Raw genomic sequence first — 25,124 nt, forward strand, 5'->3', positions numbered from 1 at the left:
CGGACAGCTCCCGGGCCGGTGCCGAAGGGAGGAGGCGCGGCGAGAGGCGGGCAGGGGGAGGGCCGCGGAGGGCAGCGGACGGTACACGCAGGCGGACGGGCGGGCGGGGCACGGAGCCCCGCGGCCCTCCCCGGGGGCGGCGCCCACCGGAGCCGGACGCAGCTGAGCCCGAGGAAGGGCGGAGACGCCGGGAGCCGGGGCGCTGGGGGCTCCGGGCAGAAGCCGCGGCCGGAAGATGCCTGTCCGCAGGGGCCACGTCGCGCCCCAAAACACTTACCTGGACACCATTATCCGCAAGTTCGAGGGCCAGAGTGAGTGTGTGCGTTGGGATGGGGGGACGACCTGGAGTCCAGGTTCTGTGGCAGAAGTAGTCGGACCCCTTCGCTAACTTCACATGGAGCAGGGTGGGGGCTATCGAAAGCTGAGCACAGAATCCTTTAAAGGCCCAACACCTTCTCCGCCAGCGGCCCCACTTACCTCAAACGTCTGCCCTCCTCTCTTCTGGAGCACTAGTGGCAGAGCACAGCCCCTCTCTCCTCCCCTGTTATTTTCTTGGCACCCCAAGCCCTGACCTCCCCTTCTATCATTGCCCTGCTTCCCCCTCTAACCACCCTCTTCCCCCCCCACACACACTCTCCTTCCAGAGGTTTCCTTGACTTCTTCCTTTTCACCTCCTGACTCTGACCCCTCTGGTCTTTCTAGGAGCTCTCCCTGAGCCAGACCCCCATCTGATCACATCCCTGCTCTCTCTTCCTGAATCCCCTTCACCCTCTCCAAGAAGCCTTAGGCCTCCCCCCACCCACTTCACTGACCCATTACTGTCCTGGTTTTCCCACAATCTCCAGCGCTGACTTCCCCTCCCCCACATCTCTGGTCATTGTCCTGCTCGCCCCTCCCGACCACCCCTTTATTACTCTCAGGAGTCCAATGATCTTCCCCCATGACTCTGGCCTCCTTGGTTTTCCCACCCTCCCTAGACCTAACCTCCCCCCTTCCTCATTCTGGTCACTGCTCTGCTCCCCCATCTCGATCCCCCCTCACTGCTGCCAAGAGTCCCTATAATCCTTCCCTCCCTGCCACCCAATACTGGTTGCCAGAGGCTTCCCACCCCCTCCCACCCCAGGTCGAAAGTTCCTGATCGCCAATGCTCAGATGGAGAACTGCGCCATCATTTACTGCAACGATGGCTTCTGTGAACTCTTCGGCTACTCCCGAGTGGAGGTGATGCAGCGACCGTGCACCTGTGACTTCCTCACAGGCCCTAACACCCCACGCAGTGCCATGTCCCGCCTGGCGCAGGCCCTGCTGGGGGCTGAGGAGTGCAAGGTGGACATCCTCTACTACCGCAAGGATGGTGAGGTGCCCTCGGGCCACGGATGTGTAGGGCAGGCTTAGCCCCTCTTGTCTTGCCAGAGTGGCCAAGGGGAGGGCACCAACCCTGGGACCAAGGGTCTGGGTAAATCCCATCTGCTCTCTGGGCCTCAGTTTCCTCATCTGTGTAGGGAAGTGATGGGCATTGGATGTGATGCCTTCTGAGGTCCTTTTCAGAGGCTGGACACCAGACTAAGCCACTGACTAGGCCTGGCCAAGGGCAGGGCCTCCTGCTCCACCATCCCTCCCCCATGTCCCCAGTCTCCTGGCTGCATACTCTGTCACTGTCAGTCCCAGCTGTCGGGCAGCTGGGACGGAAATTAACCTTTCCTCATCTCTGTCTACCCTGGGAATTAGGGGAGGAGTCACCCCTCAAGGCCTCTTGGCCAGGCAAGGCATTGGGGGCTCCTGAATGGAAGAGGGGTGGGCCTGGCTCACCCAGCCCTGGCTCCTTGGGGAGAGAGTCTGGAGTTTGGCCTGACCTGGAGGTTCATCCAGTTTGAGATGTCACTGCCAGCCCGTTTACTGCAAGCAGAACAGAAGCATAGAACAAGGGCTGATGATAAAGACTTCTGCAGCCCTTTGAGACCCTCCCCCCAGAACCTCTGAGTCTCCACTGGATGAGGGGTGGGGGGAAAAGAGGAGAACTAGGATCCTGAAAGTCTTTTTGAAATTACCTGGAGTTCAACCTGATTCTACACCAAAATTAGCTGGGGCATGTTTTCCAAACATCCATTTCCTAGAGATGACTCAGGTGTGAGGTGAGGCCCAAACAGGTGCATTTGGAAAAAAATCTCCCTGGTGGTTTGGACGTCCTGCCAAGTTTAGGAAACATTGACAAATCCTTTCATGTCATGGATGAGGAAACTGAGGCTCAAGAAAAAGAAGGGACTTGCCCAGAATCCTACTATGGGGTTGGAAAAAGAAGGGACTTGCCCAGAATCCAACCTGGGGCTGGAAACTGTCTCTGGATTCTTCCCTAGAGAAATCTGTTCTGAGTAATCCCAAGAGGGGAAAACGGAGCCCAACTGCCTGCCTCTGTGCTCTGAGGCAGGACTTTTGGAGAAGGAAGCCGCAGAAGAGGGCTTCCCCAGGGAAGAGGGCCATTCAAGTGCAGATAGAGGGCAGGTACCTTTGGATGCCAGAAGTCAGGAGTGTGTGTGGAGCATGGATGTGTGTGAATGTAAACGTGTGAGGGTGTGTGTGTGTGTGTGTGTGTGTGTGTGTACGTTTAAGGGCTTCCAGGGTGCTTCTTGGGTAGGTCCTGGCTGTCTCTGTGGCTGTCCCCTGCCACTGTCACCCAAATAAACGCAGAGGTAGAGATTAGGGGACTAGAAAGAATCCAGCTTAGTTTGGCAGCACTCACAGAGTTAATGAAGTCAGAATATTTTTAAAAGCTGTGACCTCACCTCCTCATATCATTGCAGGGAGGTGACAGTCAGGGGAGTAAGAAGGGCCTGGGGGAAAAAGATGGGACAGCAGGAAATGAGGGGGAACAGCAGGTTCTTCTTTCCTCTCCTTGACCCCAGAGCTATACCTGGGCTCCAGAGGGGTGAGGTCTGATCCCAGACTCCTAGAGGTGTCAGATCAGGGCTCCCAGGGTCTCCTCCGCACCTTACTGGGCAGGGGCAGAGGTCAAGGCCAGGCTTTGGCCCTCTGAGATCAGAACTCAGGTCTTCAGAACCCTACTGGGGTTCTGAACCCTCCAGCAATCAGAAGGGACTCTAGCAACCTAGTTTTTTAGTCTGGCCCTGGATGGAAATGGAAAATTACCCAAATCCCAGTCTACCCTATCCCTACTCCAAGCCCTTCCTTGTCCTGTAGTCTAAGACTTTGACCATTTGGACCTGTCTGATATTGGCCTGAAACCCGGAAAAGGGCGCTTTCTGACCTGCATTACCCTAAGGGAAAGATATGGTTCTCAGATCACTTATGTTCGCCTTATGGTCCACTCTGATCACATGCCCTTGTTTTGTACATCAGTCACATGCATCTTATAGTCCTGGAGAGGGACCTCCTACTGGTGGTTTCTTCCCTCCTTCAGTCAATACCTCCTCAGCCCCACTCCTCCTGACTCCAGGGAGATGGAAAAGCATTCTGTATAGAACTCTAGCTGGTTTATTTATAATTCTCTTTTACTCTAAAGGGGTAATCCACGGACAGTTCTCCAAGTCAAAGTGGAATGTCTGTGTCCATATATCTCCTCATTGTGCAGCTGCATAAAGTTGGACTCAGAGAGGCCAGGGCACTTGGCAAAAACTACCCCATGAGACAGGGCTCAGAGACTCCTAAGAAACTGGCTCTTCCTCCGTCTGCCTTTATAGGAAAAGTGAGAACCTAACAGATAAAGAGGAATGGGATGGCCACACGAATAGAACCAATGAGAGTCTGGAGAGAGGGATGGAGGGCGCTCAGCTCTCCCCCACCCCTACCCTGTCTTCTCTGAGCACCTGCCAGAGGTGCCCCGCCCTGCCCATCTTTGCTAAGTCCTCTGATGATCTGAAACCCAAGAGTCCCCCAATACCTAAGCCAGACTAGGGGAAGCCTGGGGCCCCTCCAGTCCTCAGCTCCAGAGGAGAAGGACAAGCAAGGGCTAAGGTCAGGGGCCCCCGTGTTTTCCACACGCTCACCCGTGAGTGACAGAAACATTCAGCAGGGAGTGGGGCTGGAACAGTCACTGTCTTAGTGGCAGCTTTTTGTAGCGCCTACCTGAAGGCTCACCATAATCCTGGACGGGGTGTGTATAAAGAAATGGAGGTAACAGACGACAGAGAGACTGTGCCAAGGAGGGGGCGAGGGCCAGAGGGCAAAGGAAGATGCAGAAACAAAGAGAAACTGAAGGAAAGCACATCCGAGAGGCAGAGAAGAGCAGAAAGGCACTGTCAGGGTGGAGGGTGCAGATAAACTGCTGCCCTTGATCAGAGAGGTGGGTGCCGGGAGGAGCCCCTGAAAGACAGTACGAGAAGTGACTGTGGCTCCTCCTCCAGAGACAGGGCAAGGGCACAGGAACACTGCCACTCCTGGGCACAACCTGGGGCAACACACCCACCCACTTCTGATCAGCCAGATCGTTACTCATGAGCAAGGACAGCAGCATGGGGATAGGGGAAAGGAATGCTCTGAACTTGTTCCAATCCTCCTAGCCTCCTGCCCCACAGGCAGCACGCATGAAGGTCAGACATGGGCTGCCACACAAAGCCCCCCTCCAGCCCTCATGATGGGCAATGATGGGCTGGTCTTCAGTCCATTCCCAGCTTCAGTTTTGCAAAGATAGCAGCCGTGGGTGGGTATAGCCACTCAAAGTCTGGACCTTGGCTGCTCCCAGCAGCACAGAGAGCCCGGAGGCCCTGACCCTCTGCCCAGCTCGGTCCTTTCCCTGGACCAGGCCAGATCTCTGCGGTACCAGAGAAAATGAAGAGATAGTCTGACCGTGGGGGCAGTGTCTCAGGCTGCTGTCCATGGAGGCTTCCTTGCTAGGTCCCAGTGCCCGTGCCTTGCCATGTCCCAGGCTGACAAGAGAGCCAGGCTCTGGCTGGGACGCAAACCTATAGGACTGTGAACCCAGGAGTAAGTCACAGAGGCAGGTGGGTGGCCTGTCCTCGGTGTGGATGTCTCCCCCGGGGCCCAGTACAGCAGCTGGTAGATGGATGCCTGGTGCCTGGGAGTCTGGGAATCTGATCCAGAAGATTCCTGCTCCCAGGGAGGAACGTGGGAGGGAGGATGGGGCAGCTCAGCAGCACCCCGGCTGACAGCTATGAGGAGGCACCAAGGGAAGGGAGCAGTAAATGGGGCGTTGGGGGAAGAGCTATTCCAGTGAACCCCAAAGTAGCAGTACTCCCGCCAGCCAGCCTCCCAGCCTCTCACATTTCGGTACACATTCTTTCATTCACTCAATCCAAAAACAACCTGGGATAGGTGCTGGCTGCTGGCAAATGAGACAGACTCAAACCTGGGCAGCTCTCTTCTGATTTGCATGTTTACCAGAGGCCCCTGCCCCTTAGGACCCTGCTCTTTAGGTATGACACTTACCAGTGGCTTGAGTTGAGGGACATGGGACCACTGGGTACGGGGCTCACAGGGTATCCACCCCCCTATGGGGACAGGGGAGCAAGACCCTGGAGTGGAACAAAAGGAACAGTGAGGCAAATGACTGGGTCTGGGCTGCTCAAGAGGGTGGAGAGAGTGGAAGGAGGGGCCTGTTCTGCCCCCACACTGCCATCTCTCGCCCTCTCCAGACCCCAGGCGACTACCCTGCCTGCTGTCCAGTCCCCATGCCTCTGCCTGGGGACCCTGTGCCCCTTCCAGGCCTGGAGCAGCAGCCTGGCTTCACTCCAGCATCCTCATCCCAGACAAGTCCCTTCCCCTCCCCAAGCTGTTGGGTATTGAGTGTGCCCTCCCAGCCCCCAGCAAGTCAGTTTCTCAGAACCTCAGGCACCCATCTGCAGAACAGGAGTCTCTGCCTCCCCCGAAGGACCCACCAGGCTCCACCATGTAGACTGAGGCCTAATGTGCCAACTGGCTCAGTGCCCAGCACTTAGTGTGTTCTCTGTGATGAGGTCCTTCCAGTGGCAGGAGCAGGGCAGCTTTGTGGGCTGGGAATACGGGAGCTGAACCCAGGGCCAGCCAGAGCTTCATGGGGTAGAATGCCCAACCTCGCCTCCCCACTTAATCCACCCCCATCTGCTCAGCTTTAATTACAGCAGAAGCAAACCTCAAGGTTAAGACCTGAGCTGATGGCCGAGCATGGACTTGGACCCAATGCTACATTATCTCCTAATGAGCAGCTTAGCTGCTCTCCCCACCTCTGTCCTGTGGGTTGGGCAACTTCTGGGCAGCGTCACCAACTCTCTGCCCAGTAGCTCTAGTCGCTGTCCAGGCCTCCTCACCCTATGGCCGTCCTTAATTTGACCTTAACCCAGCCCTCTCCCTAGCTCCCTTGGCCAGGCTCCTGCAGAAGACGCCTTCAATGACCCCCCACCAATGCGTTTACAGCCTCCAGCTTCCGCTGCCTGGTGGACGTGGTGCCGGTGAAGAACGAGGATGGGGCTGTCATCATGTTCATCCTCAACTTCGAGGACCTGGCCCAGCTCCTGGCCAAGCGTGGGAGCCGCAGCCTGTCCCAGCGCCTGCTGTCCCAGAGCTTCCTGGGATCTGGTGAGGCGGGGTACAGGTGGCAGTGGGAGGGGTGAGTGGGGCACGCGGTGGAGCAGCTGGTCCTTGGCCCTCGCGGCTCTGACCTTAGCCCTGGTTTCAGAGGGCTCTCATGGCCGGCCGGGGGCCCAGGGGTCGGGCACGGGCAGGGTCAAGTACAGGACCATCAGCCAGATTCCACAGTTCACGCTCAACTTTGTGGAGTTCAACCTGGAGAAGCACCGCTCGGGCTCCACCGCAGAAATTGAGATCATCGCGCCCCACAAGGTGGTGGAGCGGACGCAGAATGTCACCGAGAAGGTCACCCAGGTGCGGCCTGTACGGGAGGGCAGGTGGGGCTGTGCCGCGCCGTGAGGGTCCCTTCTCAGGCCCTGGATCTGGGCTGGCAGAGGGAGCCAACTTGTCCATCTCCCTCGTGCCTGGTCTGATCCGCAGGCCTCCTCTCCTGCTTGTCTGATACTTTAGACCTAAAGGCCGCCACCCTGCTGCCCAGCTCCTGGAGCCAGGGAGGTTGGGTCAACAGAGCCTGTGACTAATGCCACATCCTAGGCCTGGAGGAGCCTGGAGTGGGCGGAGGGGGGACACAGGCTATCATGGGAGCCTGTTTAAGGCTCTGGCAATTCACAGAGAGGGAGAAGCAGAGAGAGGAGGTATCAGGGCCATACTGAGAGAAGGAGAGGGCGAAGGGATGGAGGGAGGCCCCCAGCCCTGCTCCTGCTCCTTGCCTTTGGGGTGACAGCCGACCCCCCCACAACAGAATCCTCCTACAATCCAGGCAGAGGGGAGGCCGTGCTAACATCTTTATCTCTCCTTGAACACTTCTGGGGATCAGGCCCTGAATGCCTCCCTCCCCCTCAGCCCCTTCTTGGCCAGCCCAAGGCAAATCTCCCCGGGTGCTCTGTTTCAGCAACCCCGACCCCACTGTTTTCTCTCATAGGGCCTGGTGCCCCAGTCCCCACCTGACCACTTCAGAGGGAAATGCAAATAGCCTGCCCAAAGTTCAGGTGACAAGATTCCTGCCACCTACTTGCTGTGTGACCTTGGCCAAGAGACCTTATCCCCTTTCTGGGCCCCAGTGTTCTTGTCTGGCAGAGGAAGTTGGACTACATAGTCTCCGAGGACCCCTTAGACATTGAGTAGTGCCGGCCCCAGGAGACATGGGGAGGCGGGCCTAGGCCAGGGCCAAGCAGTGACGTGCAGAGCATGGAAGGAGGCCTGTGTCAGCTTCCCCTGGGACTTTGCATTCACGGGGGAGGTAGGGGGCAGTTCTTTTTCCTCCCTGCCCCGTTTTCACCTGACGCAGTCTTCGCTGGAGCAGATGGGGCGGAAACTCCCTATGACCCACCCTTCACTGAGCACGGGAACCCTGGAGAAGAAAGGACTCCAGGTGGCCGGGCTGAGCCCTCGTAGGTCATGCAGGGTGGCCCAATGGCCTGACCCTGGAAAGCCCACCTAGTTGCTTACCCCAAGGCCCTCAAGTTGGCTGCAGGAGTAATGGGGGCTATCGGACTAGAGAATTGCCCATGAAGACTGACAGGGCTGGCTGGGGCCCAGGGTCCCTGCCCCCACTCAACCTGCCTATTCCTGTCCTGCTCCCCACCCCAGCCTCTCTGGGCTTTACTAGCCCACCCCATGTGGGTCCTAAGGTGGGGAGGTGCCTGACGGAGCTCAGGGGAGCAGGCCACCATGGGCCCAGAGCAAGGAGGTCACACTGGCCTCAACCAGAGTGTGGATCAGCAGGGCCCAGCCCAACCTGAACCAGAACTTCCAGGCCTAAAGGGCTTTGATCCCACACCTGAGTTCCTACATCCTGAAGGCAGGGCCCTGCGGCTCTGGGTAACTCTAGAAAGGATTGGCTTTCCCAGGAAAGGACCTTATGTTGGCTTCGGAGGTGGTGGGAGACTATGGAGGTCTTGTGGTGGGGGAGACGGCACCCCTGTCTGGGGGCCCTGAGGAAGTGGACACTCTCCTCCACCCTCCGCAATCCCTGCTGCCCTCCTTCCACCCCTGGTGCTTTGCTGTTTCACTTTGGCCTGGTCTTGAGCAGCCCTGGAATGAGGGGAGTGGCTATGATGGCCTAAGCTTTCAGTGCTCATTCAGCTCCCTTTAGCTGAGCCCCATGTGGACTAAGTGCTAGGTGTATACGATGGGCATGCCAGACTAGGGAACTGTAGCCTGTGGTCCAGTGAGAAATAACTGTAGTCAGGGGTGTTTACATGGCGCAGGGAGACAATGGATACAGAGGGTTCAAGTCTGTGCAGGGGAAGAGGAGGCAAAATAAGAGCCGAGGCCTGAAAGCTGAGCAGGAAGTCACTGCGGAGTGGGGACACTGTGGCCTCTTCGAGGGGCTTGGATGTCAGACTGGGGACCCTCTGGTTGAAACCAGCTCTTTGGGGACTCTTCCTTATTGTCATCCCATCTGGTTTGCAAGATCAGAACATTACATTGCAGATTTTCTTAAACCAGGACCATGTGCCAGACCCCATTGGTGGAGGTAGTGGGGTGAATGGGACACCCCTCAGGCCCCATTCCTGTTGGGGCGGTGTCTGACAGAGGATGAGCGGGGGTAGGAATTATTGTGTAGAGCAGCCTGTGCCATCCAGATGCACCATCTCATTTAATCATAACCACCCCATGGAGTTTTTTGCACTTTGTTATCCCATTCTGCGCATGAGGAAACTGAGGCTCATAGAGGTTATAGCACTTGCCCCAAGACAGACATATAACAATGTCAGATCTGGGACCAACCTGGAGGGTATGGCTTCAAAACTCATGCTCTTCCCGCTGCCCCAGCTGTTTCTTGTGTTGGGCAGCTGGGCAGAAGCTGAGTGTGTTGGGCTGGGCCCTGCTGACCCCATGTTGGCCATATTGTCAGAGGCAAGATGGGAAGAGGCCTCAGCTGAACGCAATGATCAAAACCCCCTCGGTCAAGGCTCCCTGATACCCAGGACCTGTCAAGGCCCCAGATTCACTATATACCCCAAATTTGACTCTTTTCATGGAAGGCTCAGAGAGTTGGCCACCCCATTGACCACCCCATGGCCCCCACCCCAGGTCCTGTCTCTGGGTGCCGATGTGCTGCCAGAGTACAAGCTGCAGGCGCCCCGCATCCACCGTGGGACCCTCCTGCACTACAGCCCCTTCAAGGCCATGTGGGACTGGCTCATCCTGCTGCTGGTCATCTACACGGCCGTCTTCACGCCCTACTCGGCCGCCTTCCTGCTCAGCGACCAGGACGAGTCTCAGCGCGGGGACTGCAGCTACACCTGCAGTCCGCTCACCATGGTGGACCTTATCGTGGACATCATGTTCATTGTGGACATTGTCATCAACTTCCGCACCACCTACGTCAACACCAACGATGAGGTGGTCAGCCACCCCCGCCGCATTGCCGTCCACTACTTCAAGGGCTGGTTCCTCATCGACGTGGTGGCTGCCATCCCCTTCGACCTGCTCATCTTCCGCACTGGCTCTGAGGAGGTGAGCAAAGCCCATCTGGGTCAACTCCTGCAGCCGTCCCCTGTGCCCTAGCCCTGGTGCCTTCCTGGCCTCACAGTCCTGGGTGCAGAGAGTACCTGGCATGGGGCCTCTTGGCTAAAGCAAATGGAGATGGAAAAGGAGCCTCAGATATCTGTCATCTCCCAGCCCTGGAGAAGGATCAGCCAAGGCTGTGCCACAGGCCTGGGTGCCCTTCCTGTGCTCCAGAATTTGGCTCCTCCTGGGACAGGCACACCTGTAGTCCTAGCCTCTTACGCTGACTTCTAAACTGTACTTACCCTGGAATTATAAACAGCCCCCAGCCCCTCCACTGTGCCCACTTCACTTCCCTTAGCTGACGCGAAGGCATTTTCTTACTCTTCTTGTAGCTTCTGATCCCACTCTGTCCTTTTGCCCCACCTCTTTGGGATCAGCTTTCCACTCTCATCAGCTCTGCCTTCTACGTTCCAGTCGCTGCCCCAATCACCCAGCCTGTCCAGCAGGAGCTGTCCCTCATGACTCCCTGCAAATCTATCCCCAAGTTTTCTTCTCCACCCCACTGCCCCTGCCTGGACACTGAGTGGCCTTCTTATCCACCTCTGCTCTAGCCCCACACCTGCCAGCCTCATCCCTCCACACAGAAGCCAGAGCAAGTTTCAAATCATCTGATCCTGTTACTTGTCTGACCCTGTCCTCAGAACCTTCAGTGGCTCCCCAGTGGTTTGGAATAAAAGCCCAGCTCCTTATGGACCGTGCGGCCCACAGGAGCCACCCCTGCCCACCTTCCAGGATCATTTCTCACTACTTCGCCATCTTCCTCTCTGTGCTCCCACTGCAGCACCACACTTGGTTTCCCACCCGTGCCATTTCCAGGCCTTTGCTCATGCTGCTTCCTGAACCTGGAATGCCCTTTCCTTCTCCCCGCTGTCTGCCCCGTGGCTGAGCCTTGTCTCTCAAGACTCAGCTTACGTGTCACCTCCTCTATGAAGCCTCCCTGCCCTCCCCCTACAGACTTAACCTCCCCTTCCTCTGTGCTCTCCCTAGATTTCTGTCCTCGTAACCATAACACTGTTTTGAGATTTAGGCTATGCCCCACTCCCAAGAGCCTGGCCAGAGCTCCGCATGAGTGTTTGTTGAATGACTGTGTGCCCATATGCTTAAGTAAACAAACATGGTCCTGAGAGCAGCCTTTCAAGGGCTGACCCCCAGCCCCATGGCCCCCACCTTGCCCCTCCAGACCACAACCCTGATCGGGCTGCTGAAGACAGCACGGCTGCTGCGGCTGGTGCGTGTGGCCCGGAAACTGGACCGCTACTCTGAGTACGGCGCAGCCGTGCTCTTCCTGCTCATGTGCACCTTTGCGCTCATTGCACACTGGCTGGCCTGCATCTGGTATGCCATCGGCAATGTGGAGCGGCCCTACCTGGAGCCCAAGATCGGCTGGCTGGACAGCCTGGGAGCGCAGCTCGGCAAGCGCTACAATGTCAGTGACCCAGCCTCAGGCCCCTCGGTGCAGGACAAGTATGTCACCGCCCTCTACTTCACCTTCAGCAGCCTCACCAGTGTGGGCTTCGGCAATGTCTCTCCCAACACCAACTCTGAGAAGGTCTTCTCCATCTGTGTCATGCTCATTGGCTGTGAGTGCTACCTTATACCCCAGGCCTTACCCATAGAATGCGATTTTTACTTTTATAGTAAGACATAACACAGTAACAATGTGTGGATAGACAGCACCATGAAACATTGCATGTGCACCCCAACTAGACACAGAAATTGACCCCTGTACAGCCTTTGCTATGCGCCAGGTCCCAGCTGTATCATTTGCAAGGCCCAGCGCACAATGAAAACGCGGAGCCTTTTGTTTAAAAAGACTTTCAAAATGGTGACAGCAAAAAATCAAACCAAGCACTGGGCGGGCCCTTCTTAGCATAGATCCCATGCCCGTGAAGCCGGCCCTGACAGGCTCTTTTCTAAGAGCTTATCAGAGGCCTACATTTCATTCCTATCATTACTCCCATGAAGGCCATATTACAAGCCCAGTGTATAGACCAAGAAGCCTAAGGTCCTGTTTTTCCAGGGGTTACACACAGACCCACTTGTAGCCCAGGGGACCACTCCCAGGGCTGTGTGTGCTCTCGGGCCCTGCACAAAGCTGCCTACCTCCCCAAACACCTGGTCTAGCAATACCAAAGGCAGTGTTTTACACGTAATTAAGTTGTCATGTTCAGAGTATTTAGAGATGTGAAAACCCAGTAAAACAAAACAACATAGAAAAAAATGGGTGAAAACAAGAGACCAAGAGTTTTCCCTTTATTATATTTTTGCAACTGGAAGAAAAAACAAAACTGAACTGAAAAATTCCATTGCCCTAGTTTTTTCTTCTCAGGAGTTTGGCCTCTGGGCCCAGGAAGATGCCAAGAGGCACAGGGCAGAGGGAGGAGGCAGGAAGCCCAGGGGCCTTTGCCCCCAGCTGCCCTGGCGTTGAGCTGGGCATTTCTGACTTTGCCCTGAACTTTGTGGCCCCTGACCACGGGGCTTCCAGGAAGATAGAGGCCTCACGCAGGCCCAGGGGTGGTGTGGCCTGGTGGGGACGCGGAGGAGCTCACCCTCCTCACCCCCGCTCCCCCGCTCCCCAGCCCTCATGTACGCCAGCATCTTTGGCAACGTGTCCGCCATCATCCAGCGCCTGTACTCGGGCACAGCGCGCTACCACACGCAGATGCTGCGTGTCAGGGAGTTCATCCGCTTCCATCAGATCCCCAGCCCACTGCGGCAGCGCCTGGAAGAGTACTTCCAGCACGCCTGGTCCTACACCAACGGCATCGACATGAACGCGGTGAGAAGCCACTGCCCCGCTGGGGGATGGGGGTGCGGGCTGACCCAGCTCAAGTCCCAGCTCTGGCTAATGCCCAGCGAGAGGTCAGGGCCCTGCAGGCGCAGGGCGCCCCCAGAGCCTTCCCCCACCCCCACCTCCACCCCCACCCCCACCCCCACCCACGTCTCCTCGCAGGTGCTGAAGGGCTTCCCTGAGTGCCTGCAGGCCGACATCTGCCTGCACCTGCACCGCGCCCTGCTGCAGCACTGCCCAGCTTTCCGCGGTGCCAGCAAGGGCTGCCTACGCGCTCTCGCCATCAAGTTCAAGACAGCGCACGCGCCTCCGGGGGACACGCTGGTGCACCTCGGCGACGTGCTCTCCACGCTCTACTTCATCTCCCGCGGCTCCATCGAGATCCTGCGCGACGACGTGGTCGTGGCCATTCTAGGTGCGTGGGCCAGGGAGGGTAGGGGTTGTGGGACGAGATGTCCCGCCTGGACCACCCCATCCCTAATGATGATGGTGGCACCTTTTAGGACATGCATGTGCTGAGCCTATGCCACAGAGAGCTTTATTCCCAGCTCAATGAATCCTTAAACCAAATCTGCCATAGGTCCATTTTCCTGATAGGAAAGCTGAGGCACAGAGAGGCCAGGCCCAAGCAGGGATTTCAGGGAAACATGTCTGATTCACAAGTCCAGGCAGGCTCCTACCTTCTTCCACTCCTGGAGCACACATTGTGAGAGAGCAAGGATTCGTCTTGTTTGGAGGGGGGTCTTCAGTGTCATTCAGCACAGTTGCAAGGACAGCTGGATTCTGGAGGAAGGATATGAGCTCTGGGGAGGGGACAAATGTAGAGCACGCACAGCCTCTGCCACTTACTAGTGGTGTGAGTGTCACCTTGGGCAGGTCACTTCACCTCTCAGCCGCACAGGGTTCTCTCCTTCTCACCTTCCTTGTTTGCCCCCTGACTTCAGCCCACGCCAAGTCCCTGACGCCAGCTTTGCTCTCCCGTGGTGTCCATGGTCGTACTTTCCTGCATCCCCTCTGGACAAGCCCTCTCAGGCTCCTCTGCCCCTTCCTTTCCCTCTGGCCTGTCCTGAGCTGATGTTCACCAAGTGTGGGGCTCTGCTCTCTCCTCCTTACCCTACACCCCCACCTGAGCCAGCTCCTTGCTCCCAAGGTCTCAGCCTCCACCTGTGCCACAAGCACCCCCAGAACTCTGTCCCAGTCCCAGTCTCTCCTGAGACCAGAATATTCCCTGCCTGGGCATGGCCACCTTTATATTTCATAAGCAGACCAAACAACCTGAAATTATCTCAACCTGAAATTATCATCGACCCTCAAAAGCAGTTCCTTTGGCATTGCCATCACTGTGAACTGTCTATGGCCCCACCCCCACCTTCAGGCAGCCCCAGAGCCCAATCTGTTCCCCTCTCAGCCCCACACCTACCTCCTCGTCCCTCCTGTGTCCAGCCCCCATCATGTCCTTCCTGGGCAGGTGTCAGGAGCTCCTTTCCCGTGTCCCTGCATCTGATCCTCCCACATATACCATCTTCCACTTTCTGCCATTGACCTGAAATTCCCATCTGTACATACTCTTCTTCTGCTCAAAATCCTTCCGTGGTTCCCCATGGCCTGCGGGACACGTGTGAACCCCTGTGTTCATAGCCCTCCCTGGTCTGGCCACCCTAAGTCCTGCTAGCCTCTCCCTGGTACATTGGGCTCCAGCCATACAAACTACGTATGGTTCTCTAAGCCTGCCTGTCTCTGTCCATGTCTGTGCCTTTGCACACGCTGCCACTCTGCTTGGAGCACCTACGTTGCACCCCTGCCTGGCAGACCCTGGACATCCTTCAAGCTGAGCTTAAGCACAGGCCCCTCTATGAGACCTTCCCTCACTCCCAGCATACTTTAGAAGTGCCATCCACATGGGAGGGATAATAATTGTTATTAATAATTAAGAAGCCAGTCCAATTTAAGTTTCAGTTAGAGACATGAAATCCTTTCATTCTGTCCTGAGTGGAAATGGACATTAGATCATAATCCTTCATCTACCGGAAGACCATCACTTTATAATGTTGCCCAGATTGAAATCTTGAAAGTTCCTGGGTTTCATATGTAACCCTGGCGAGTCTCTTCCCTTTTTAGGTCTCATTCCCGTCCTCTGTGAATGACCTTTGAGCCTGTTCTCTTCGGGGTCATGTCCTGGCCTCCATCCATCATTGTCTGTGCAAACCATTAATGACCTTTAATCAGTATCACAAGGCTTAGGGGGCTGGACCTTCCTGTGGGGAGTGGACATCAAAGCAATCATGGCCCCTGGCACCCCAGCCCTGGGCTCTCTGCCCCCCTGCCCTGACTGCAGCACTGACCACACACTAATTTTTCTGCCCGGATTGCCTTTCTCCTGGGGCCCCAGTCCTCCACTCTCACAACCCAGCCCCAGCTTCACTTCCTCTGCTAGCCCCCCTCCTCGCTACCCTCAACCACCCCTGGTGGAAGAGCCCCTCCCTCCTCCATGGCCCTTTATAGCTCTTCGCTCTCCCCTGTTCCAAGCCTCTATAGATCATTCTGTAAACTACTTGCTTGCTTTTGTGCCTGTCTCGCAGACATGTTAGGGGCTCCTTGTGGGTGGGAGAGCATCTTATGCACATTTACATGCTGGGCAGCACAGTACCTGGCACCAGGAGGACCCAATATTCTCGTCACATGCCCCAAGCACGAGCCCATGTCTGCCCTGTGACATCCGTCACTACCAATGCCTTTCATCTACCTGCCTCTTGCTATTCAAGGCACTTTCCCAGGTATCATGTCTGCTCCTCTGGATAACCCAGTGGGGTGGGCAAGGCAGATATGGTTATACCCATTTTAGAGATGAGGACACTGGGATCCGGAGAGGGGCAGTGACTTCCCCAGGCTTCCTCTGCCAGGGCCATGTTGGTTACTTTGTCCCATAATGGGTAATGAGGACACAAAGAGACAGCAGTCTCAGGCTCTACCCTGGGGGAGCTGGGTGCTCCTGGCCCTGGGTTCCCTGCACTCTTACATCACTGTGGTGGGCTAAGGAGAAGGGAAGAGGTTGAGCAGGGAGCCTTTAGTGTTCCTTACTGCCCGTAGGGGCAGTGCCAAAGCACATGGAAATAGGAGTGGGGATTCTGATAGAGGGTGGTCCCGAGGGGCTTGGAGATAGCGTGAGGATCCATCTACTGGAATGGGGGGGGTGTCTCTGTAGAGCTCGAAGAACAAGGTGAGGGCACACTCCTTACCACCAGCTCTCACATCCAGCCATGTCGCCAAAGTCCGATCCTGAGAACCAGGCCTAAGCCTGGCAGGATCTCTGAGGTGGGAGAGAGGTCACGGACAAGGGGCCCTCAGGGAGGCTACTTGGAGACAGCTCGGAGCCAAACCCTGGAGAGACCCCTGCCACTCTGGCTGGCAGGAAAGAACGACATCTTTGGGGAGCCTGTTAGCCTCCATGCCCAGCCAGGCAAGTCCAGTGCAGATGTGCGGGCTCTAACTTACTGCGACCTACACAAGATCCAGCGGGCAGACCTGTTGGAGGTGCTGGACATGTACCCCACCTTCGCAGACAGCTTCTGGAGTAAGCTGGAAGTCACCTTCAACCTGCGGGACGTGAGTCTGGGCTGGGGGGACCGGGGGGGGGGGGGTGGCCCTTGGCCAGCTGCTAACAGGTAATGCCCAGGCAGCCTGCGGAGAGCTTGAGCTACTTCGCCTGGGGGGACCCATCCGACTACCTCCATTCCTCTCAACCCCATGCTGTGTCTTTCACCATAATTTTGTTTGTGTCTGCCATGGCCAGCATAATGCTAAGTGTGATGCTAGTTACCAATTATTGAGCACCAACTATGTACTAAACGCTTCTTTTACGTTATCTCCTTTAGTTCTCTCCTTGCAAATGCTGGTACTGTCCGCATTTCCCAGATGACAAAACTGAGGGTCCGAGAGGATTAAATAAATTGACCAAAGCCACACAGTCCCATAGTGAGCCACACAGTCAATGGCAGAGCCAAACTGTGGAGTCAAATTTGTGCGACTCCATAGCCCGGGCTTTGCCTACTGCATTGAACCAAGCTGACAAGGAGATGTGTGCCGTCCAGGGGCACACAGTGCCAGGTCCCGGGGGTGTAGATAGGTGATAGAGCTGTCTCTCCTCTTAAGCTTATCACTCCGTGGAGGAGATTAAACAACTCAAGAAGAATAAAGAGCCACACAGTTAAATAACCAAGGAAATTACAGGAGTGTGCAGGGAGACCAAATTTCTGTGGAGCTCAGGGTTACCAAGGCATGGGATGGCCAGTACAGACTGGAAGCCCAGAGGGGCTACATGGAGGAGAGGGTCTGGAATCAGCTAGTGAAAGGAAAGGACAGGCACACCTGGCAGGGGCACCAGTGGCTGAGCCCCCGGTTCTGAGTCCCCTGCCTTACGAGGAGGGGCTCCACAACCAGGGTGGAGGGTGTGGTGCTGAGGCAGGTTTTCTTACTAGGGATAGCCCTCTCCACCCTGTGCCCTCTGCTGTTCTCCCCCTCCCCTAGTCGTTCCCCTTCTCACCTGATCTGTTCAGGAGACATCCAGTAAGGACCCTGCCCTGAGGGGCCCAGCCATTAGGAGTCAGCAGGTGGCCTGAGTACTCACTAGCTGGGCGCCAGGGCAAGAGGGATACAGCCTCCCTGGCCTGGGGCATCTGCAGCCCCTGGTCGCCCCAGGTCTCATGGTACCAGGCGGGTGAGTTGCCAAGGTTGCTGCTGAAAGCACCTCCTGAATTGATTGGAGGTTCCAGACCCAGTCTCCTCAGAGGAGTCTCCCCATCGGCCCATGCTGAGGGCAGGAGCAGGGCATTCAGGAAAGGGAGGACTAGAGCAGCTCCTCTACCTTTCCCCCGTCCCCCGACCCAAATATTGACACTCAAGGCAGCCTCTCCCAAGACTCTGTGGAGGGCTGCTCGTCCCCAAGCCTCTGTACGTCTGCTGCGCTCCCAAGACGGAAAGCCTTCAGGAAGCTGCCCAGAGCATTAGAGAAGAGCCCAACCACTTGTCGCCACTTTCTTACCTAGTTGTAAAAAGGGCCGTGGGGTGGGGGGGTGGGCAACAGTGAACAAAAACTGTTCCAGCCTTGGTCCCTGTTACCTGATGCTGTTGTTCCCCACAAGGCAGATGGCGGTCTCCAGTCATCACCCCAACAGGCTGCAGGCAGCCTGGACCACCAGGGCTTCTTCCTCAGTGACAACCAGTCGGGTAAGCAAAGCCAGCCCCTGCCCTGCCTGCCCTGCCAGCCCCTGCCCTGCCTGTCATGCCAGCCCTCGTCCTGCCAGCCCCTGCCCTGCCTGCCCTGCGTGCCCCTGCCCTGCCTGCCCTGCCTGCCCCTGCCCTGCCTGCCCCTGTCCTGCCTGCCCTGCCTGCCCCTGCCCTGCCTGCCCTGCCTGCCCCTGCCCTGCCTGCCCTGCCTGCCCCTGTCCTGCCTGCCCTGCCTGCCCCTGCCCTGCCTGCCCTGCCTGCCCCTGCCCTGCCTGCCCTGCCTGTCCTGCCTGCCCTGCCTGCCCCTGCCCTGCCTGCCCTGCCTGCCCTGCCTGTCCCAGCCCAAAACCCCTACCAGCCTTCTGCCTCTTCTCAGTCCACCATCCTGCTTCCCTGGGAAGAGGCCTCCTCAGTCTCTGGATGAATGGAAAAGGGCTTCCCTCCCTGGGCTCGGTGCTTGTCCCCTTCCTCCCCCTGTGTCAGAGCCAGAGTGAGGGCTAGCCAGGTGACCAATGCGGCCAGAGGGGGAGATACTGGCTAAGCCCCTGGGCTTCTACATCAAGACACCACGGGTCCCACTGGGCTGCAGTTCCCTGGACAGTGAGGCCAGGACTAGGTGTCCCCACCCAGCCAGGCCCCTCCAAAGCTGGGGCCTGGGTTCCCCTGCCAGGGCTTCAGCTTTCTGGGTCCTGGAAGCCAGACCTCTATGGGGCAGGACCTCATACTCCAGGGCACCCAGGTAAGGAGATCCACTTCGCCCGCTCTGTGTTCCCAAAGCAGAAGGGTAATGGGCTCAGGGCTGTGGAACCAGCTAGAACAAGCTCAGGCTTTCCTTTTCCTCCTGCAGGTGCAGCCCCCTCCCTGAGCCTCTCAGAGGCATCTGGACTCTGGCCTGAGTTGCTGCAGCAAGTGCCCCCAAGAACAAGGCACAGCCCCCCAGACCCTCAGGGAGACCCAGACTGCTGGCCTCAGGAGCTGGGCTCCAGGCTAGAGCAGCTCCAGGCCCAGGTGAACAGGTGAGTGCCCTGCAGGACACTCCCTGCAGGAGTTCTGGGCTGCAGAGAGCAGGCCCAACGGCAGGCTAGGCACAGGTGCCCCCTCCTGGTCAATCGGAGACATTACTGTATGTTCTGTGAGTTTCAGAATGGCCGATAGCATTTAATAGCAGGCTTCCCCATCCCTATGTCACTGAGCACAATTCCTTGGATGGCTTGTCCCAGCAAACCCCAGAACATGCCAAGGAAACTTTCTTAGGGCAGGGGCATAACCTCGTGCAGAAACAAATTCCATGAGCCCTTGGAAAGGGGATGTGGCCTGTGGATGGCAGGGCTGTGGTGGCAGAGTGAAAGGTTAGGGGCAGTAGAGTCCTGAGTTCAAATTCTGGCTCTGCAACTTACAAGCAAGAGTGTGGGCAAAATCACTTAATCACTCTGAGCCTCTGTTCGCCCTTTTGTGAAATGGGAATAATCAGAATACCCATGTCAAAGCTTCTTTATGAGGGCTAAATGATGTGTGCATAGTGCTTGGTCACCTTTATTAACAGAGGGGAATTTGGTGCTAAGGGGAATTTGGGGAGGGGCTGTGGATGGTAGCAGGGAAATAGCTTCAGGTAGGCCCCAGGCTTCCATTCCATCCAGCAGGAACAGCACGTAGGCTACAAAATGGAAAGCTGTCTTCCGGACCTAGACTGCTCTCACCAACCCTGACCCTGACCCTAACTAACCCTGATCTGCCCCTGACTGTGGGTTCTGTCCGGTAGGCTGGAGTCCCGCATGTCCTCAGAACTCAGCCGCATCCTGCAGCTCCTTCAGCAGCCCCTGCCCCAGGGCTGCACTGGCTACATTCTGGGAGCCCCTGCCTCCAGTGACCTGGCATTGTTTCCTACGGCCTCAGAGACTCAGAGTCCAGGAACTAGGCTGCCCCAGGGCGATCTGCCCCCTGCACAGGTGAGCTGGTGAGGGGATCCCCAGGGGCTTGCCTAGAGGCAGCTGCATGCCTTCCCCCACCCCCCAACTTGGTCTCAGTGTGGCATCAAGCCCAGGGCCTTGTGGCCTGAGAGTAGCCATGGCTTCTACTGTCCTTTATGGTCCAAGTCATGACAGGGCAGCCTGGACAATTGGTGGCAAAGCCCAGTTTATGACTGGACTCCATAGCTGGGGCAACAGTAAGAACACATAGTTCCTACCAATTCCCAGCCCTGAAGTCAGGGTGGCCTGGGGTGGGGGCTCCCCACACTGCATCCCTCACTCTTTCTTGCCCCTCAGACCGCAAGCTATGGTGACTTGGACCAACATGGGCCGAAGCGCAGGAACTCCTCCCCCAGGATGCCTCACGTGGTCATGGCACCAGACAAAACTCTGACACTTTCCTCGGAACTGGAGCAGCCTGAGGGGCTCCTGTCACCCCTGGCCTCACCTCTGCGTGCCCTGGAGGTACAGGGACTCATCTGTGGTCCTCGTTTCCCCTCCCTCCCTGATCACCTCGGCTCTGTCCCCAGGCAGCTGGAGTTCCAGAGACATGGCTCAGATCCTGGATTTGTGGGGAGTTAGAGCCACTGAACCCCAAGATAAAATACACCATGAGGGGATTAAAGGTGGGTGAGGTAAGAGTTACGGATTTGGGGGAGGCAGACAGCCACCAAAATCGGCCTCTGAAAACCATTCTCCCAGAGTAGCTACAAACTTCTAACCCAGGTGATCCAAGATGGTGGGGTGAGGAGGCTCAGGATTTTCCCAGACTTTTCCAGGGTTTTGTTTAGATAGCAGGCCTGGTGGAGGGTGGGTGAGCCTCGGACATGGAGGAAGCTTACTGGACAGAGGGTTCAGTGAGGAAAAGAGAAGTTTCTGATCTTCTGTGTGAGAACTTTGCTCTAGGCTGGGTGCAATCATGTCCTGGATCAGAATTACCCACCGCCTCTTGGCTCAACATCCAAGGTTGGTCAGACCTCCTGCTGAGAGCCTGTGACCTGGCTGGAAATGAAAGTGTCCTCTGTAGTGGACATACTGGGGCACATAGCTCCAGCCCTCAGCTGCTTTGCCTCTGATGGTTCTGTGATAAACTTTGGGACTCTAGCAGTGGAGTGTATCACAGCTAATAAAGTCTGCACTTTTCACGTTGGGCTGGGTGTGTAACTTACCTGCGGGTTATCACGTCCTTGACTGTGCCATGACCCCAACATCTTATTGTCTTCTCTAAGCCCTTCTGACCGGAGGTGTGTGTTAGGCACCTAAAGGTGGCTCTGCTGGACCCAGCAGCCCCTGGACCATGAGGCTTTTAGCCAGGCTGGAGTGAAGGGAAGCAGAGAGGTACTGGCTTGGTTATTATTGGGAATCATGACAATAGCCACCACTTTCATAACACCCTGTGCCAGGCACTGTGCTACCTGCTCTGCAGATATTAGTTCATCTAATCCTCACAACAATCCTATGGAGTCAATGTTATTCTCCCATTATAGAGAAGTGGGATCAGAAGCCGAGAGAGACTAAGAAACTTACATACACAAGCATGAAGGGGACCTCAGGGGGGCGGGGGGGCTGATACTGTTCGGTTTCCTGATCTAGATGCTGGTTACATGAGTGTGTTTCAGGTTGTGAAAATATGTACACTTATACTTCTATTTAAAAAACAGAATTTTGCCCACCATAACATAGGAGAAGGAGGATGTAACTTCAACCCTAATGGTCTGGCATGAGAATACATGCGGTTAACTACTCCACTGAAATAGGCTGTTGCAAAAAGTACCCAGTCACTGGTATTCAGTGCCTTTCGCTCCAATTATTTCCTGAATAATTTTGAAAATGTATTTGCCCCTGCACACATTTTTAAGTTGACATCTGAAGTATTTCGGTAATAAGTTTAAATAGTTGTAAAGGATGTAATTTCCAGTGTGTTGTAAATATTGATACTTTATAAACTTTTTCATTTGTATTGATTCATTTCGATCCAAATAGCATAGTGATTTGAGAGCCAACATCACTAATTTTAAAAACACTACAACAAACTCTTCTTTAACATAAATAATTCCTTTTACTCTTTTCAAAATTCCATTGTATTCCTTCCAATTGATGCTACACCTAATTTATTTTCATGCTTTAAAGTCTATTATTGATAACCTTATCATACCTCTTTGCAACGTAAATACATAAATTGAAAATATATAAAATGAAAAATTTAATTTTTTGTAATCTTACAAAGGCTTTCAGGGTTATACTTATTAGTACAGAGTTTTTGAAAACAATGCAAATATATCAAATTTTTATAAAAACTAAAATTTTATTGGAAATGCATCTCTTAAAAGAAGGTATTTTCCTCTCAATTAGTTCATAAGTGTGGATGAATATAATTTTTTATTGGAATAACACAAGCTTCAGCAATAGTTTTGTACCTACTTTTCTTTCCTTTTTAAAAAACTTAAACACAGAGTAAACGTGTTCACAGAAGTCGATGGGACTGTAGTTTGTTTGCACACCAGTGCCACTCAATTCTTTGAATTCTGAGTTATCTACCAACCACATTTATCATTAAAAACTGTATTGGATGATATCATCTAACGTCAATACAATCCTTTAATTCTGTTTAAAGCAAAGAATAGGAAGCCATTTAAATTGTAAAGATTCAGACCTTCTCCATTCAAACTCACAACACAGATAAACTTAGCGCTTGATTAGCATTTGCCTTGGGATCGGAAGCGGGGAAAGGATGGAACGGGAACCGAAAGAAAACAAAACAAAAAAAAACTTATTACCAAGCTGGTGGGTCGCTGCCTACTGAAGGACCAACCCTAGAATTCCCAGCATTTCTAGAATGGACAGGAAAGCGCGGGAAGGCCTGACTGAAGCTGGCCTGGCCCTGATTACGTGGGCAGGTTGGTGTGCAAAAGGCTTGTCCTCGGCCTGCCCTTGGGGTACTGGAGAACAACTCTCTCGGCTTAAAGGGAGCGTTGGTAAGAGTGAGGAGGAAAGGTGGTTCCCATTTGGCTGGTGGGCCAGAATGCCGGGCCGAGGGGCTTAGTGCCGCGAAATGCAACAGGCCCTTGAATAAGGCAGAATTTTAATTTTTACTCGACGGCGTGTATAAGCCGCTCGGAACAGCAGCTGCAGAGTGGAAGTCAAAGGAGGTTACACAAGAGGTTTCACTGTCAGAGATTTGGCCTAGAACTTGGAGGCCTACTACTCCGCCTCTATGCCACCCACGCCCCCATTCACCCGCAGTGCGCCGTTATCTCTTTGACTGACATCTTTGTCAGCCAATGACCTTTGGGGCTGAGAGAGCGCCTGCCCCCTGGAATTGGGCGGTGCAAGTAATTGGAATGACAAACATTTACACCAACAGCGAGTAGGTTTCAAAAGCTACCGGGTACAATAGCCAATGAGGATAATGAACCGTTCTAAAGGACGTATCAAACAGCCAATAGCCGGCGCCGCTGCGGGGGGACGCGTGACTTCCGTCCCGAGAGGGCGGGGCAGCGTCTCAAACGGAAGGTGGTTATCGCCCGAGCCTTAGCAGTTTTGAAACTGGGGGTCGGGCTCGGCTGTCGTTGTCTGTCGCTGCGGCCCCGCTTCCGGGCTAGGCTGTCCCTGCCCGCCCCCGCCCCGCCTCCCTTCGGACCCCTGGGTCCCAGGCCGAACTCCCCCACCCGACTCACGCACCGCTTGCCGCAGCCCGCTGCCGACCCGGCCCGCACTGCGGCCCGGTCGCCGCAACCATGTCCCTTCACGGCAAACGGAAGGAGATTTACAAGTATGAAGCGCCCTGGACCGTCTACGCCATGAACTGGAGCGTGCGGCCCGACAAGCGCTTTCGCCTGGCCCTGGGCAGCTTCGTGGAGGAGTACAACAACAAGGTTGGTCGGGCAGGGCCGCGAAACTCCGCTGGTAGGGGCGGGGGCCGCGGTGCCCGGGAGCGCCCTTTCCGGGCGGGACCCGCGACCTCAGGACCCTCCTGCGGACTTGCCTTTAGCACCGTGGAGCGGTTCCTCTAAGTCGCGCGCTGAGCAGAGGGTTTCAGATTCGTTGCATTTAATGCTAGCAGCATTCCTGTATAGTCGGAGTGTAGTTACCCCTTACTCCCATTTTAGGGATAAGGAAACAGAGGCTCAATGTTGTGACTTGCCCGAGTCAGACATCTGTTTCGTGGCGGAAACAGGTCTCAAACCTGCATTTACACCCCAAAACTACGCCATTTATCACTTCTATCTCCCTCTCTCCTGCCGCCTTGCTTCAGTTGGGGGGCGGAGGAGGGAGGGAAATGAAGGAAAATGCTGGCGTCTCAGTCGGTGGTCATTCACTCCTGGCTACACTCGATTTTCGTGGCTGTGTGTTGCGCAGACTTCCCCTCGCTCTGCTGCCACCCCCAGGTACTATTCTTGAGGATACCCAGCCCCTCTGCGAGGATTGCCATTGCTGCCTTATTACCCCCTCCTCTTCAATGCGATCTTTTTAAAAAATCTTGGCCAATGGCCTTGATTTCACCACCGTTTTCTGAATTAAGAAGGATGACACTTGCCGTATCTGTTCTTGGCTTTTTCATGCTAATGTAGATGTGTAATCCTGAGAAGTAAGTGGCCGTCCATTTGAGACGCCTTCATAGAAGCGTCAGTAGCAAGGCGAAGCTTGCACGCTGGCAGTCCAGCATAAACTTGGTTTTGAAAGTTGTTGAGTAAGTCAGTGGGAAGAATTTTCTGGCCTTTACCTCTTAATCTCTTCCTTTTGTTGTGTTAGAGTAAAGGTTGTGATTTTTAGGGATCACAGCAACTGAAAGCCTTGGCTAGTGTGTTTAAAGCCAGTACCCCTGCTTGACTATGTGAACACCATGACTTAAGAATAAAACTGTGGACAGTGACAGGACAAAAAGCCTAGGCAGTTCTGACCCCCAGTTTGTCGTAGAAAACGGGTTCTGTAAAAAACATTTGAATAATGTAACTTTGCTTAACAGTTCTTCAGGAATACAGCTGTTTCTCTAGTGTTAGGTCTTTGAAATCCCCTTGCCCCTTTGAGAAACCAATGAAAGCAAAGGACTCTTATTGCCCCCGACACTACACGTACACAGTTTACAA

The 25,124-nt window shown here is 55.2% G+C and overlaps 2 protein-coding genes across 6 annotated transcripts in view; both read left to right on the top strand.

Moving 5' to 3' along the window:
• Nucleotides 1-176: 176 nt before the first annotated feature.
• On the top strand, nt 177-21,189 carry KCNH6 (potassium voltage-gated channel subfamily H member 6). 3 transcript variants are annotated; one of them, XM_081028758.1, is made up of 14 exons: nt 177-311; nt 1,124-1,354; nt 6,364-6,525; nt 6,626-6,831; nt 9,577-10,002; nt 11,237-11,636; nt 12,636-12,835; nt 13,010-13,262; nt 16,257-16,450; nt 17,986-18,070; nt 18,741-18,809; nt 18,918-19,086; nt 19,830-20,016; nt 20,335-21,186. In XM_081028758.1, exons 1-14 carry the CDS (start codon nt 236-238, stop codon nt 20,617-20,619), a joined length of 2,943 nt encoding a protein of 980 aa, XP_080884884.1. In that variant the 5' UTR covers nt 177-235; the 3' UTR covers nt 20,620-21,186. The 3 variants fall into 3 exon arrangements, 2 of the variants coding, with proteins under 2 accessions (XP_080884884.1, XP_080884885.1); XR_013991945.1 differs by lacking the exon at nt 18,741-18,809 and having other exon boundaries at nt 194-311; nt 17,990-18,070; XM_081028759.1 differs by lacking the exon at nt 18,741-18,809 and having other exon boundaries at nt 194-311; nt 20,335-21,189.
• A 2,349-nt stretch (nt 21,190-23,538) lies between these two features.
• Nucleotides 23,539-25,124, top strand: part of DCAF7 (DDB1 and CUL4 associated factor 7) — a 30,050-nt gene continuing 28,464 nt past the window's right edge. For 2 of the 3 annotated variants that reach the window (XR_013992064.1, XR_013992065.1), the window contains exon 1: nt 23,542-23,912. Coding sequence is in view for 1 of the 3 variants with exons in the window: in XM_081029996.1 (XP_080886122.1) it covers nt 23,775-23,912 (138 nt within the window). In the remaining 2 variants the exon portion in view is untranslated. Of the gene's footprint in view, nt 23,913-25,124 lie in introns of all 3 variants that reach the window. The other variant, XM_081029996.1, reaches the window with a different exon arrangement.

Source organism: Rhinolophus hipposideros (genome assembly GCF_964194185.1).
Source record: "Rhinolophus hipposideros genome assembly, chromosome: 20".
NCBI lineage: Eukaryota > Metazoa > Chordata > Mammalia > Chiroptera > Rhinolophidae > Rhinolophus > Rhinolophus hipposideros.

Excerpts from the sequence above, each read along its gene's own strand:
- KCNH6 (XM_081028758.1), top strand. The coding sequence starts at position 236 with ATGCCTGTCCGCAGGGGCCACGTCGCGCCCCAAAACACTTACCTGGAC. Across the intron at positions 6,526-6,625 it reads CCAGAGCTTCCTGGGATCTG|AGGGCTCTCATGGCCGGCCG; the intron begins GTGAGGCGGGGT and ends CCCTGGTTTCAG. Across the intron at positions 18,810-18,917 it reads TCATACTCCAGGGCACCCAG|GTGCAGCCCCCTCCCTGAGC; the intron begins GTAAGGAGATCC and ends TTCCTCCTGCAG.